General features: G+C 39.9%; 2 protein-coding genes across 6 annotated transcripts in view; one reads left to right on the forward strand and one right to left on the reverse strand.

Annotated features, from left to right (window-relative positions):
- Window positions 1-217: 217 nt before the first annotated feature.
- znf451 (zinc finger protein 451) lies at window positions 218-14,117 on the reverse strand. 5 transcript variants are annotated; one of them, XM_058795618.1, is made up of 14 exons: window positions 13,940-14,109; window positions 13,633-13,720; window positions 13,402-13,485; window positions 12,383-12,496; window positions 10,290-10,401; window positions 10,058-10,208; window positions 9,862-9,988; window positions 7,214-7,373; window positions 6,888-7,035; window positions 1,630-3,080; window positions 1,107-1,193; window positions 837-914; window positions 645-676; window positions 218-379 (listed from the first exon to the last, which is right to left on the reverse strand). In XM_058795618.1, the coding sequence occupies exons 2-13, from the start codon at window positions 13,684-13,686 to the stop codon at window positions 663-665; spliced, it is 2,580 nt and encodes an 859-aa protein (XP_058651601.1). In that variant the 5' UTR covers window positions 13,687-13,720; window positions 13,940-14,109; the 3' UTR covers window positions 218-379; window positions 645-662. The 5 variants fall into 5 exon arrangements, with proteins under 5 accessions (XP_058651601.1, XP_058651600.1, XP_058651599.1 ...); XM_058795617.1 differs by lacking the exon at window positions 645-676 and having other exon boundaries at window positions 14,054-14,117; XM_058795616.1 differs by lacking the exon at window positions 645-676 and having other exon boundaries at window positions 13,940-14,110.
- A 909-nt stretch (window positions 14,118-15,026) lies between these two features.
- The window catches only part of dst (dystonin), a 168,406-nt gene continuing 166,739 nt past the window's right edge, over window positions 15,027-16,693 (forward strand). Inside the window, 3 exon segments of the mRNA XM_058795815.1 lie at window positions 15,027-15,393; window positions 15,698-15,732; window positions 16,106-16,276. Of these exon segments, the coding sequence (XP_058651798.1) occupies window positions 15,213-15,393; window positions 15,698-15,732; window positions 16,106-16,276 (387 nt within the window). The 5' untranslated portion in view covers window positions 15,027-15,212.

Raw genomic sequence — 16,693 nt, forward strand, 5'->3', positions numbered from 1 at the left:
GCGGTTTCCAGCGGTCTTGAGTAACATCTCCAAACATGGGCTGGAACGTCCCTTGGTAATACACTCATACACTCCTTCAGACATGAGTGGAGGAGTTCATCTCGGAGATTTCAAAGGAGGGTGGGATTCATTTCTAGGGTCAAGGGCCAAGATGACATCATAGAAAAGACAATAACCAGAACACAATGAGATTTCTCAGACAGGAACAGGCAAGATATGCTTTAATTACTTTCCTTTATTTAAACTTAAGAAAAACACAGAATGAAAAGAAATACGTTTAATCACGCCAGTGCACGAACGACATGGGAAAATAAACACATGAATTGTGTCTTCACTTATCAAAACTCCTGCAAGCTTCTTTTCAAGGCTTCTTCCAACTCTGCAAAATGAGAATGCAAAAATTTGTAAAAATTATTTTTAACAAAACTCATTTAAATAAAAGTAAAGTTCAAATTATATATATAAAAGCCAGTGATTACTCAAAATACTGTGATGCAGTGACAACATTCAACATCTGTGAGGTTACACCCAGAACATAAAAAAAGCCAAAACACTGCACCAAACGTGCTCAAGAACCCTGCCTAAAATCCCATATATTACAATAAATATCACACTGAGCCTAAGCTCCACAAAATGAAACATACCTACAATGATAATACTCGTCATGCATGTAAAGCTGGCAAAATAATCATCTGATTAATGAATGAATGGCATACTCTCAATGAGCTCTGACATACTATAAAAATACAATAGAGCCCCAACACTGTACAGAAATAACAGAAATATAAGATCTTTGTAGCAATATTAAAAAAATGTCAAGATTATAAACTTATTACCAATATCCAGCTCTTTTGATTTCCTGGCCTCTTCTGCACTCAAAGCCAAAGCCAGGTTTATGTCCTGATCAAATGTATCTAAGGAGAAATATATTTATATTATATTTATAGGCAGGCACTTCAATGTTACGTTTCCATGTACTTAGTTGATTTGCTAATGTTTATTTGAATCACAGCACTAAATTGAAACATAACATTGCAAATCTAAATTGAAATATTACTGAAATACCACTTCTAGACAAAATAAGTAAAAAACAGTGGACAACCTACCATCACCATCTTGTGAAACGGTCACCTCTTTTTTAACACCAAGAATACTTGAGGTAATGGCATTCTTTACATCTTGAAACTTTGCCACTGAAAAAAAAAAAAAATGTAATTACATTTTTATGTATGTGTGCATTTATGTATAGTTTTATCATTCCCACACTACCTTCTATGGTATTTCATAGCTTTCATGACTTTCCTTGGCCTATGTGTGATAAATACACACATGTATGTATGTATGTATGTATGTATACAAGCATACATATTTGTATGTGTATATGATATTTATGACACATAGGCCAAGAAAAGTCATGAAAGCTATGAAATACCATAAAAGGAAGTATGGGAATGATAAAACTCATTAAAATCATGAGACACATGATTTTGTCCAGAGTAGTAGTGTACATGTTAGTTTATTGCTGGGATTTGAAGGGATAATTGATCTATAATTCAGCTGGAGCCATCATTAAGGAGGAAAACAAGCCAGTAACTTGATATCCACCCAGACACTAAATGGAAACCTCACCATTACTCTGAGGGAAGATCTCCTCTGCATTTATTATGCTGGTGGAGGCCGCCGGTTTCTCGTCTGCAGCGCTGGGTCGGGAAGAAGCGCAAGGTTTTGACTGGCAGTGATGCTTATGGTAATGCCAATGAAAACTGGGTATATCTTTGTGACTCTGTGAGCAAACCGTGCACAGAACATCAAAACTCTTCTCATTGCCCTGGGTCTTGTGTGTCAGGAGGATGTGCGTCTTCATCTCAGCATAGGTGGGCGTGTTTTTGTCGCACTGGCGACAGCAGTAACTGCATTTATTTTCTGTGGCCAACTGTTTCATGCACTTTGTGAATACAGGTTTCCTTTCCACCTTGGATTTCTCAGAGCCCATGCAAGGACAAAGTTGCTCAGGGCTTGTACTCGCTATTGGGCTCTCAACGGTGTTTTCCGTGGATGCTTGGGAATTATTCTGAGCCGCTTCCAAGCAGCAGAAATCTTGGCTGTGCAGACTGTTGTAGTGCTCCTGAAACTCTGCCTCGGTGTCGTACAGCATGCTATCGCACAGCCCACAGAAGTAACGCAGGACTATGTCGCCGCCGTGCTCATTGGCACAATGCCGCCGCAGGGTGGAGTCCTTGAAAAACTTCTGCGGACAGTGGCCACAGGCAAACCTCTGGAAACTGTGGCTGCTCAAATCGCCGCAGTGTTTCCGCACCGCCGCCTCAGAGTCGAAGAGGTCTTCACACATGCGACAAAGCCAAGACTCTGCTTTGGGAGGCGGGATGCAAGAGGAAACGGTTTCCGTTTCGGTGCTAGTGGATGGTTTGGGGGACATACTAGACGAGACGCAGTCGTCTGCTATGTCTTCTCTTTCCTGGTAGTAGCTGTGCCCTCTGTGGCTTACGCCAACATGGGCCATGATGTCTTCCATCCTCGGCATTTCCACCTTGCACTGTCTGCAGTGGAAGAGGAAGTTGGACAAATGAGCGCCACCGTGGAACCGGCTCATGTGCAAGCGCGCTATGGACGACTCGCCCATTATCTTGCCACAGACTGCACATTTGTGAAAGATCTGATTGGCGGCTTGGAGGTGTTTTCTTGCTTGATCCTCCTCTGTGAAGCGTAGGCCGCACTCACAGAACCAGGCGAGCTGTGACCATTTTCTTGGTTCAGCTTGGGAATCTATGCTGGCCAGTCTTTTTCGTTTAACTGAAGGCCCGTCTGAATCACTCCCACATGCCGTGGCCTTCTGAGCGAGTTGGATTTCACTGTAGTTGCTGTAGTACAGAAGGGCCCTGTCCATGCTGCGGACCCTTTTCACCTCATGTTTCAGGAGCTCTTTGTGCTCCTCCATCTCACTCAAGCTAAAAAAAGGTTTGGGGCATGAGGAGCAATGACCCATGACCGCCATCGTCCTCATGATGTCAGCCACGCTTTGATCAGCACTGACAATAGCGCAGCCGTAATTGCAGTGCACACTGGGAAACAAAAAAAAGAACAATAGTTAGCTACTGTGGTCCATTTTTTTAAATCGTGCACTATGTATCCAACCATGTGTTTTTATGTGATGAGAAAACACGTATAAATCACAACAGAAATACATTTACTTAAAATGTTCTTCGACGCAAACAAACAAACAAAAAACGTGATTGGATAACTGGACGAACCAGTGAAATGATCTCATTGCACACCATCTCAAATAATTCTAGTTTCCTTAGTGAAAGTATGTCATCAAAATATTTGGTATAATTTGCATATTAAGATGGCGTTCCCAAACATCATCTGCCTCCAAATGCAAGATGACGTGACAGTTTACTCTGTTTCTTCTGCATGCTCTGAGGCGCAAATAATTTATTGTGTATGAAAAACTTTCATTTTTATTGTTAATTTATGCCAGTTTGACCATTTTGTTCTTGAACATATGATGGAAATGGTATTTTTTCTCAGTCTGTTCTGTTGTATTGAGCTTATTTTGGAATTGAATAGGTCATCAAAACATGCATAAAAATGTGCATACTGTGCATACTACCGAAATGGCAAGAGTACGACCAGTGTTGCCAGCTTGTGGAATAACTGATTAGTGCAAAAAATTAAAATAAATAATAGTGTGCATGCATGACCTTCACGTACAAAATATGCAGGTTACAAAACGGTCCGTGCACGTACTATTATGATGATGGATTTTGAGTCACATATGCACTGTGTGCAGACCCTCGTGCAAGTATATTTCGGGCTTTAAAGAAAGTGGGTCGCCCCCACATGATGGCTGCCATGTTGACATCACATGACCTGAAATATACTACACAGCAGTCCTCAATGATTCTCACTAACAATATAGGGCTATTCCCACTTCTAGTCTGTTAAAGGTGCCATAGAATGGAAAACTGTATTTACCTTGGCATAGTTAAATAATAACAGTTCTGTACATGGAAATGACATGCCGTGAGCCTCAAACACCATAGTTTCCTCCTCATGTAAATCTCGTGAATAAAAAAGACCACTGAAAAATAGGTGAATCAGAACATAACACCGACTGTGATGTAACGGTCGGGATCACTAATAGTTACGCGCCCAACATTTGCATATACCCGCCCATGTTCTAGGCCAGCTGCCAGCCGGACCATCAGAAGTTCTGCAGGTATTGTGAAGAAACAAGCGAGGACAACAGCGAAAATGGCAGATCATGGAAATAAATATTCTGTTCCAGGCTGTGCAGGGGATGTGAAGTGCAGGGATGGGTTGGTGTCTGTATTAAGAAAGGCACGGAAAACAAATAACGCGTTCTAATAAAATAACGAGAGCCACTAAAGGGACATGGTTAGCTGCTTGCTAGCGGTAGCCTGTTACATTACAGTACATAAGATTTCACTTACCACATAAATAGAGTAAGGAGAGATGACTGAGGATGATGGCGAATGATTTACAGATCCTGAGCACCACTGACAAGCATCTGATCTTGTAAAATGTGTGGTAAGTACTGCCGCTCCACAGTATCGCGAATCTCGAAAGTGAAACTATAACGCGATCGACCGATCGTTCAAAAGCCCTGCGTATTAATAGCGGCTCCCTGATGCCCGCATTTTATATACAGTATAATTACCCAACGATATAACTGCGAGAGAAAGTATTGAAATATATATTTTCCTTACGGTGTTTCCTTCCTGCGGTGAGCTACTGAAATGAGCCGCACTGTGAAACAGCCAATCAGAGCAGAGCTCATTATTATTTATGCCAATAACAAACCAGAAAGAAATCCTAGGGTTAAAACCGTTTCTGGAGATATTTTGCCCTTTCCTAAGCCACATATATTCTATGTAGATATCAGAGAACAAATTTAAAATACTGTATCAATGCATTCTATGGCACCTTTAAACAAGGATTGTTCTTTATTTTTTATACAAGAAAACACATACAATAACCAAGGCAGGCATTATTTCTTCAATAAAACAAGAGCATTAATGTTAATATGGTTAAAAATTGTTAACAGATATACGTTTCATCAATCCTGGAAACAATGTCTTTCCCCCTTTTTTCAACTACATACAATAAAACATAGGGAACTACACTGCAGACTAAGTTGTAAACATTGTAAACCCTGGGTTAACAGTATCCTTGGTTATCAATTTGCTTAAAGGGATCCCTGGGTATTAAGAATTGTATGGCTTAATATAACGTAAATGATGTCTCTTACTGAAATGTATAGTCAAAAACCCATGAAAGATTCACATTGTTTAATACATATTTTGGACTATGGGGGGGGGGGGGGCACAATTATTTTGATGACGTAAAATGGTTTCATTAAGTGAGCTACTGCCACTACCTGTAGCTATTTTTTTTTTATACCACAAAACAGCTTGGAAAATAAAATACTGATATGATGACCACATAGCGCAGGGGTAGGCAACGTTGGTCCTGGAGTACCGATGTCCTGCAGAGTTTAGCTTCAACCCTGAAAAAAAACTCACCTGCCTGTAGCCCTAGTAATTCTGATGACCTTGATTAGCTTGTTCAGGTGTGTTTGATTTAAATTCTGCAGGACAGCGGCACTCCAGGACCGACGTTGCCTAAACCCTGTCATAGGGTGACCTTACGGGCCATTTTTATGGGACGCCTCCTTGCCAGGATTTCTATATTGCCTAAAATATTCAGGTTTTGGCTGTTTGCACTGTGCAGGTAGATCGTTGTGTGACATTCATGAGAGCTATAGAGAGCAGAGCAGATGGCTCCTTATGCTTTCGAATCGCTCTTGCGCCTACTTTGATGTTTTTTTTGATTGGTGCACAGCGACACTTCAAGTCGTATGAACAAACACGTGCGCATATTTGCATCGCTTTGATCGTTCTCTGTAGAACTCACCTTCTCACGCGCAGCACCACCACGATTGGTTGATTATGTACAATATCTACATGTTATTGGTCAAACTACTTGGGATGTTTTAGGCAATACTAAAATCCTGGCCAGGATGTGTCCCGTATGAACGGCACATATGGCCACCCTATGACCACAACTACTGAAAGAGCTTACAGGTGGAGATGGATATAATCATAGGCTTAAACTAAATGCCATACCATCGATTTTTCCCCACAAGGTGTCTAAACGCCCCTGGATATCGAGTGAAATCCACGCTGAGCGTGGCGTCGTGACAAACGTCGGCATGTTTAAATCCTAACAGCATAGCATCTAGCGTTTCTTGTCTCAGCTGTTTGTAAGCTCTTTCAGTAGCTGTGGTCTACTAAACGCCTCAAAAGCATCAGGGCTAAAGTGGAGAGAACAAGAAGCAGGTCTTTAGGAAGTTTTATTAATTCTTATATCGCTTCTCTTGTTGCCCTTCGACTGAAAATTACAACCAAAAGCCACACAATGTGGCATCGTATCAGTATTTTATTTTCTGAGCTGTGTCGCGGTAAAAAGCGCCAGTAGCTCACCGAGTGCAACCATTTGACGTCATCGATGCAGAATGTACTGTGCACATAAAATAATGGCGCCCTCCATAGTCCAAAAACAATGTTGATTTTTTTAAATAACAAATCTTTCATGGGTTTTCTACTACACATTTCAGTAAGACATAATTTATGTTATATTAAGCTATACATGTCTTAATACCCGGGGATCCCTTTAAGGCTTTTGGGATCTTAAAATAAACAGAGCCGTTCCAAAAGGGTCCTCGCACCATTGGTGCTTCAGCCATAAAAATGAGTGCACATTTAACATGCATACACATGCATCATGTCAGATGGACTGAGAAAAGTAAAACTTAAATCTGAAAAACACCAATATAAACTTACTTGAAGTGTGCTCTCGCCTCCATATGCGAGGGGAGCACCTTAGCGCAGGCTGTGCATTTGACGGTGAAGGCAACGTCCTTACAGAGAGCGATTAAACGGTTCTTTGCGTACCGAGGAACTGGTATGGGTGCGCTTGATGGTTTTGTCTCTGAAAGTCAAAACATGACATTAATTGTTAAAGAAAAGCAAACAAACAGGATTTGTCCAGAGACACAGGATGAAAAGGTTTTAATATGTATCAGCCAGCCCTCCTAACAATACCACAAAACAGCTGGAAACATTCTGATGAATGTGCAATTTGGATTTGATTGTTGAAGACCACACACCCCAGAGAATGATGGACTGAGTGAAGTGTTTTTTTGCAGACATGTGCTCAAGGCATTCGTCCTTGATGTTGAAGAGGAGGTAACAGGCAGGACATGCAAAGCATACAATCAGCTGATAGCTCTGGAAACGGCTGTGACCATCAGTTTCAGGGACAAACACCTACAGATGACATCAAACACAAGAGACAAAAGCATGGCTTACATGCCACTTCTTTTTTTCATATCATTTCCATAATAAGACAATGAAGTAAACACCTGCCCACACTGCCAAAGGTACCAAAAGCTGGTTCAATGACCATAGTGTTACTGTGCTTGATTGGCCAGCAAACTCGCCTGACCTGAACCCCATAGAGAATCTATGGGGTATTGTCAAGAGGAAGATGAGAGACACCAGACCCAACAATGCAGATGAGCTGAAGGCCACTATCAGAGCAACCTGGGCTCTCATAACACCTGAGCAGTGCCACAGACTGATCGACTCCATGCCACGCCGCATTGCTGCAGTAATTCAGGCAAAAGGAGCCCCAACTAAGTATTGAGTGCTGTACATGCTCATACTTTTCATTTTTATACTTTTCAGTTGGCCGAGATTTCTAAAAATCCTTTCTTTGTATTGGTCTTAAGTAATATTCTAATATTTTGAGATACTGATTTTTGACTTTCATGAGCTGTAAACTCTAATCATCAAAATTAAAAGAAATAAACATTTGAAATATATCAGTCTGTGTGTAATGAATGAATATAATATACAAGTTTCACTTTTTGAATGGAATTATTGAAATAAATAAACTTTTTGATGATATTCTAATTATATGACCAGCACCTGTAAAGTGCTTTAACTTCATTATCAAAATATCAGTATATAATCTGTAATAACACTAAGTCCAGAAAAAGTCCATCCCCTGTTGTTCTCTCGCATAAAAATCCACCCACATATTTGTTAGGAGTCAGGCACCTATTGTATCCCTTAGGTTTCTTCTTCTGGTCTGGAAGTCTATGGCAGCCTATAGAACCCTTTGTGGGAAGGTTATGAATTTGGAGCATCCACCCCAAACTCTTTAGCGCCACCAATGGGTCAAATTTGCACTCACATTTCCGCTAATAACTTTTGAACCTGAAGGTCTAGAAGTAAAATTATGTTTGCCCTCTGATTCCTTGGCTCATGCCGAGTTGAATGCACACCAAAATGTATATTTCTATGGGTCAAGTTTTTTGCAATCTTGAATTTTGAAAAAAAATTTACTTTTTCGAACTCGTTCAGAGGGTTTGTCCGATTTTCACCAAAATTGGCACAGATCGTCTTCAGACAATGTTTGCAAAAAGTTATCAAACAATGTCCAATAGACCAAACTGTTCTCGTAAGCATGTTAAAAAATTTGACTGTTTGTGCAAAAATGGATATGAAGCTATATTTCTGCAACGCTTTAGCAGATTCTGACCAACCTTGGTGTGTGTTATAATAAGCATGACCTGAGACACACAACTGGTCAAAAGATATAAAAATGACATTTCTGCATGTAACTTCTGACCAGTTTAGCCAAAATCGAATCGGCATACCGAATCGAACGAGACCTAATTTTCCTATGCTTGCCTTTTTGGCTGTTGACCATTTTGATTCTAGTAGTAAATACTGTATCAACAGATGTCTCCAGCCCTCCTCCTGGAGAGCTACCATACTTCAGAGTTCAGCTTCAACCCTGAACACCTGAACCAGCTAATCAAGGTGTTCAGGGCTACTTAATTATAGACAGATGTGTAGAAGAAGGGTTGGAATTTAGGCTGCAGGAATTTAGCTCTTCAGGAGCAGGGTTGGAGAACCCTGGTCTTTACGGAGTCATTACAGACAGCTCCTTAGCTCTTCATTTTACCTCTGTTGTGTTTGGCCCCTTAGTTGCTGTTTGCAACTACATTTTAGAACTGTTTTTGCTTGTAAATGGTGCTTAATCAATGCATGTTTCTCTCCTATATAGGGGAGTTGACTTTCACAGAAGAAAGCATTATTATGGATATAGGACTCTTTGGTAAGCAAGTGATATATAATGCTAATGTAATGAAGAAACTAACTCATCTTTTTTGGATGGCCTAAGGGTGAGTAAACTTTCAGCAAATTTTAATTTCTGGGTGAACTATTCCTTTAACAATTTGTGTGGCAGTGCATTCAGACAACAACTGGCCCATTTAATAGTCAGGGTCAGAGAGGGCAGAAAAACAGGTGTACTACTGCAACACTGCTCTTTACTCATCTCACTTGCACAAAACACAGCTCTGTACTTCTAAAACTGCATCAAAACACACGTAAACAAATGCACATTCGTCCTCCACACTAACATTTCTATGAATAATGCTCTCGTCACTCAGGGGTGATATTTAACTTGTAGAGCTTCAATGATAATTAGGCCTACATTAAATCACACAAACAATGCAAATGGGTTTTGCTAAACATCACGTCTGGGTTTGACTTATGAATAAATTATCCATACAGAATGTCAGGTTTCAGAATGAAAGGTTTTGGTTATATCATCATCATTGAATAAATGTATTAATATTTTTTCAAAAAAGAACCTGATTAAACATTTAATTAAAGAATTATATGACCCCTTTATAACATCAACAATCATAAAGATGAAAATATTGATAAAAATGAAAACCTTAGATTCCACGTGGTCCTTCCACGCCCGTTTGGAATGAAAGCAGCGGCCACAGTCCACACAGGCATAGAAAGCAGAGGGGCTGCCTCTCAGGGTAACCGTGGGATCACTGGGTGAATGATCAAACCTGAAAATAAAAAGTTACATTTGATCAAACAGAAAAATTCTGAGCAATTTTTGAACTTGTAGCAAGTACCTTTTAAGATGACCCTCGAGCAAAGGAACATTGTCATAGACTCTGCCGCAGTTGATGACCGGGCAGGTTTGAGGAGAACATTTTGCTGCAACGGGAGCCAGTCTGCGTCTCCACAGTGAGTTGGCTGAGTTAACGGTGCCGGGCTGTAACTCTGAGCAATCCAGAGAAAGTGAGCAGAAGAACCAGCCATATACACATATGCAAATATTTAAGTTAGAACAACATTACAGACCTGGCATTTTTAGCCAAATATCCACACAGCGCTTAGCATCGCTACTGCCACTATTACTATGGCTGGCCGACAGTTCGTGCCTCCCATGTGCTTGCTGTGAAATTATTTTCTCCTACAAAACAAATCACAAAATCAATGTAATTTATCCTAAACATGCACTGCAAGTCACCTTCATTTCTATAGCGCTTTAAACAATGCATACTGTTACCAAGAATCTTTACAGTGAAGAATAGTTCACCCAAAAATGAAATTATAAAACGGATAGTTCCGGTCCTTGATTCTGATTGGTTGAGCCACGTTCGAAGCCGTTGTAAATTACACTACAAACTTACACCTTTGTTTACTTTGTGTGTTGCTTGTTTTTATTAATATCATTGCACTTATTTGCTCTGTTTTATTTTGTGAAACCTTACTAATTATATGGAATAGCCGTTTTATAAAAGCAATAAGCCCCGTGAAGCCGTGGTTTACAGTGAATTTATAACAGCTAAGGGGGTTTTAGGCACTCCGCAGCTTCTTGGGGCTTATTGCTTTAATTTGCTGAACATTTACATCCAAGATGTTAATGTCTTTCTTAATGGGAACAGATTTGTAAAAATGTATCATTCCATCACTTGCTCACCAATGGATCCTCTGCAGTGTAGAGCCCTTTGAAGCTGCATTGAATCTGCAATTTGGACCTTCAACCCCTTGGCCGCCACTGAAGTCCACTATATGGAGAAAAATCTTGTCATGTTTTCCTTAAAAACCTTAATTTCTTTTCGACTAAAGAAAGACATGAATATCTTGGATGACGTGGGGGTGAGTAAATCATCAGGAAATTTTTATTCTGCAAGTGAACTAATCCTTTAAAGGGGTCATCGGATGCGACATGCACTTTTACAAGTTGTTAGAACTGAAATGTGTGTTGGCAGTGTGTGTACACAACCACCCTATAATGATAAAGATCCACCCAGTGTTTTTTTTTTAATCTCGTTAAATCATTTCCCCTTTCTCAAATTGAGCCGATCTCAGATGCCTATCTGTGTGACATCACACTGACAAGGCCCCTCCCACGATTGTTTGATTGACAGTAGCGTTTTACCTTAGACCCGCCCTGAGTGAGCTGTCATCAGTCCGCCATCGTTTTGATGCCGGAGCAGCTGTAGTCCAGAATGTCTCCTGAGTGATTGAGGTGTTTTGTTGGATGTAATAACAGCAGTCGTCATTTACTCCCGACATCTGAGCCGCTGAAGATGCAGTGGATTACATTTGTTTTTGAAGGGAATGCACCCCCGATCTACCTACATGTGTCAATCTTTGCGTGAATCATTCGTGATCCAGCTTCACCTCCCGAAGAAGTGAGTGTAAGGTATTTTCTTAATGAATCTTTGCAAATAATGTGCTTGTTAGCAAGTTTCATGATGAATGTAGCTAAAGTTTACGTCTCTCAGAGAGCGACTCGGAAGAGAGGGGCGGGGTCAGCAGAGCTCATTTGCATTTAAACCAACATGCAATAAAACAGCTTGCTGTAGACAGAGCTGTTTTTGACAGGGTAAAAACGGAGTTGTTTTACACTACCATTGAGAAATTTTAACCAAACTATGTTACAGACTTTTCATTAAGACCCTAAAGAATCATATCAACTTGTGGAAAATGGGCATCCGATGACCCCTTTAAACTGTTGCTTTTAGATGTGAGAGGACCACAGAGGATGGACTTTTTCACTGGAGGAAGCGTTATTATGGATATTGGACTCATATTTTGGCCAGAAGCGACAGATTAAAATTAAAACACCTGAATGCTGAATTTGTTTCTTACAAACATGCAGCTTTTGGCTTCTCAAGATGACGTTAAGTGATGGACTGGAGTGGATTACTGTGATGTTTTTATCAGCTGTTTGGACTCTCATTCTGACGGCACCCATTCACTGCAGGGCATCCATTGCTGAGACACTGATGGAATGCTACATTTCTACAAATCTGCTCCCATGAAGAAACAAATTTTTAGCAAATTTTCATTTTTGGATGAACAGTTTCTTTAATCTTGAGTGATGCTGTATGCAACTGCATTCTTTTTTTTTCACTTCTATAAAGGACTAAGAAAAGTCAAACCTTGAAAGCTTTGCACTTTTCAAGCCTCTCCAGTTTTTCCACAGCGACTTGCCGTGCCAGTCTGTCCAGTGTGGACAAAGCATGAGCCCTCTGCTGGTCAACCTGCTCCTCAATCTGAGCGTTGCATTTAAAGCACAACAAGGACATAACAAGAGCATTAAAAATAAAAAATCTGATGCAGCTTATGCATGTAAATAATATACAATGAATAGTTCACCCCAAAATTATATATATAAAATTCAGAATATATTTGAAGATCGTCAAAGCTTCTTTTTTTCCATTCAATGAAGCAGGACAGTGCTTGACTCCAAAGCCCCTATTTGCAGACATCAGTCACACAAGGCGTTTCTATCGGGTGGGGGAGGTGTGTCTTATGGAGCGCAGTAAGTAAGTGGGAGGAGCGAGAGAGTGAGAACTGGTTTGTTTTTCAACACCCTTTCTAACCCGAGGCTTCCCTTTTGTCCTTCTCATATGCCTCCCAATAAACACTACAGCATCATAAAAGGTGTCTATATGAGCCATGCACTATAAGTTATTCGCTATTAAACGAGACAAGTTTGACATGACTGATGCCAAATATCATTTGATCTTCCATAGGATTATGACTAACTGCGATAAGACCACCACTTACATGGCATTCATTCATTTGGTAGATGCTTTTATCCAAAGCGACTTACAGTGCATTTAGGATGGTCTTGGAGCTGTTTTGTTTGTACACTACAGTTTAAGTTAAAAAAAGCACTGCAATACAAACCAGAAAAGAGTTACTTCAATATTAGCCTGTTCCTCACATAAAGCTATCGTACGGACTCATAAAACTTGGTATATAGCACATTTTTGGAGTTTGGCTGTGTGAATCATGATGGAAAAGAGCAGCTTGGACATTCTGCAAAAACATCTTCTTTTGTGTTTCACAAAAAAAAGGTTACACGTTTGGAACAACGTGATGGTGAGTAAATGATGACAGAACGACCTACACTTTTAATTTTATACTCTAAACAGTGTTTAAGGAAACTCACGGTGTGTGTGGCAGACATGCCACCCTCGTCTTCTCCGTCACTCAGCAGGTCTATGCATTCCAGCACCGGTCTGAGAGGACCCTCCTAAACACAGTGTTTTAATGTGAATTAATCAGTTCTGCTATATTATACAGGCTCAATCCAGTTCCCAAGTGTGAAGTCCTAGATCCATACAACTGTCCTAATAACTCAAATTAGAAATCAAGGCTGTGACATTTTAGGCACACTTACAGACACAAACTCCACATCATCCTCCACATCCTCAGTGACTGTAGAGGCAGACATCACATGTGTCCTCCGTGGAGCACCACATTAATCACTGCCAATTAAAACACAAATAAAGTACTGCATGCAGAAACGATTTTAAAACTAAATGCACAAGCTTTAACATTTTAACTAGCATTTAAATGTTATTTTACGCCATTAAATGTGGATAGTGATCGCATTTTAGAGTAAATCAAAGGAGGTAACGTTATTTGCAAAACAGCTTGCATGAATGTCAACTACTCGTCGACAGGAAAATGAGAGAAAGTCACACCCGACAAACTGTCTTGAAAGCCGCTCTGTAACGATAACGCATGCAAACAATCCACCGCCGAGACAAAATCGCAAAATATAATGCTAATTCGAGTAAAAGTTAGCAAACCATTACCAAAACTGAGCACGCAGGAAGCGAGCATCAAATCTAACCTCACAGGAAGTGAGCTCATCAAAATAAAAGTCATCCACCGCCAACTACCAACCACGTTATTATTATTATTATTATTTTACCGTTATTTAAATAATAATAATGAAACTACTGTTTTTTTTATTTTTATTTTATACAAAATACTAAAATTATCTAGATTTTTAATTTTTGCATAACTCATGCTTGACTTACACTGCACACGGTAGGCTATGCAAGCAATTTTAATTTAAAAACATTTTATTATTAATTGTTAATCTATGATTATCAAGACAACAGGTCCAATTTTTACACATAAAAACTGTATAGCCTACTTTTATAACTAAAAAATGTGATTTACCTTATAATATTAATCATATACGTTTACAGTAAAACATTATTGGCAAAAGTATCCTTTATACAACGTAAATCGCTTTATAATTCGTAGAAAAGGGCATTCCCAGAAATGTTTGTTTATATTTATTATTATGGTATTTATTTATTTATGCCATTCAGTTTTATTTGTGTTACCTTCCATTGCGTCTGTGTAAATTTTAACAGATGGCTCACAAATCGTATTACACTGTAGGCCTAAATGTAAAATAGGCTCACCGTACTATTTCTTACAGCAAGGTTCTGGCATTATTGATATAGCAAGTCAACTGTAAATAACCCATATGCATATTTGCTAAGTCTAGTGGGCTCTGCATCTGCAATCAAAATCTGATTCTGATTATAAGGCGTCCCAGAAATGAATGCAATTACATCCACGTAGAGCGCTTCATAAAAGAGCTCGCGCCAGAAACACACGGTCAGTGTTTATGCTTAGAAACGCGTCACGTGGCCGTGTTTTAAAGCGCACGCAGACGAGCGCAGAGGCGCTATAGATGCTCTGCTCGCTCGCCGCAGCTTTGCTGAGCTCAGATGAGATGCTGCTGATGCTGGCGCTGCCCTGCACGAGCTCTAAAAAACAGGGGCTCCTGCTGAGTCATGGCTTGTTGTGGTCCATTACTGAAGTACAGACACCATGAGATAGATTATATGTCGGGGACCTACAAGTGAGGCATTACAGCATGAAATAGCCGCTCATAGTATTTTTACATAAGGAGAGGAAGCATACGTGTAGGAGTGGCTGTCCTACATCGCAATGATTGCTGCGGCTTTTTTGGTCTTATTGAGACCCTTAAGTATTCAGTGTGTATTATTGCTATTATTGCTTTTGGTAGGAACTGTCGCCACGATCCTGTTTCTCAGCTGCTGGCATCGGAAGCTCCGTAATGAGAAAATTCCCATAAAATCCGTGCTTACGAGGCGCTCGAGGAGTCGTGGTGAGTAGGCAGACGCGTCGCATTATGTCCACCCTATATATGTGTGTTTCTGTAGGATGTCATTGCGATAACACGCATGCTGCACAGTGTTTATTAGACATTTTCATTCATTCTTCTCTAAAAACGACACGGTCATCATCAAAGCGCGAGAGCGATGCTTCATTTTCCATCGTCTGTTCTCGTTGTGTGTTTAATAAAGTGTTCTTTATTTCAAGACCAGACAAAGTTATTTGAAGAGCATCTCTAAGACACAATATGACTGAATGCATGTGGGGTTTGTTCCAATCATTCCCATTTGTTCTAGAAGCTGGTTTCCGGCCGCATCATTTTCGCTCTGAGGTAAATCTCTTTCTCTTGCTCTGTCTGTCAAGGTCATAGAAAAGTAGAGCAAATCGTCCAAAATAATGACATTCTCGAGAAATGTTTGCGCAATGTTTGACAGAGTTACTTTCATCTTGATGAAGAAATAGGCTAGTATCCTAAGCAACTGCGTGAAATGCGCATTGCGCATGTGTGGCTGATAAATAATTCAGAAAAGACTACTTTTAGATAAATATTGTATGCTACCAAGAAGTACATTTTTGAAAACTAATAAACAACGAAAGATAGACGGAGGTGGCAAATGTTATTATTGTGGGATAGGGAAAATTGCAATATTTGTGGCATTTCGCAGTTTCTGTTCTGCGATGATATTGTGGTCATTGTTTGACAGGTATGTCGTCACAGTCCGCGTCACGCGAGGAGAAGCGCACGCGCGCGCGTTTCTGAAGAGAAGCCGCTCATCGAGAGCGAGCCGGACTCGAGCCTGAGGAAGCGCAGAGTGAAGAAGAGAGTCCAGCCAGACTTCTATCACTCCGTGCAGCTCACGCCAACACGCAAACCAGTAGGTATATCCTCATCCATGAGGCATGCACTCGCAGTACACTCTTAGAACAAATAAAGCATCTATATAATAAGAAGAAAGCATAAATATTGGCATCTATGGTTCCACGAAGAGTCTTCATTGCACAAAACGGTTCTTCATAGTGGAAAATGTTTCAGAACGTTCGTCAATGTTCTGAAAAACAATGGTTCTTTTAACCCCCTGAGACCTGAAAAAAGTTAATGTAGTATTTTTTTTCATGTCATTACATTGTTAGAGCATAAGAAAAAATTAAAAAATAAAAATTTTTTTAGGTTTCAGAATTTTTTATAGCCTACCTAACTTATACTTAATAATTGTCAAGATTTTCATAATAATATCTAATATTTCATATAGGAATATTGATACATAATTGTTTCCTGTTCATTTGTTGTGTCT

The sequence above is a fragment of the Onychostoma macrolepis genome, chromosome 13, assembly GCF_012432095.1.
Source record: "Onychostoma macrolepis isolate SWU-2019 chromosome 13, ASM1243209v1, whole genome shotgun sequence".
In the NCBI taxonomy this organism is placed as follows: Eukaryota; Metazoa; Chordata; class Actinopteri; order Cypriniformes; family Cyprinidae; genus Onychostoma; species Onychostoma macrolepis.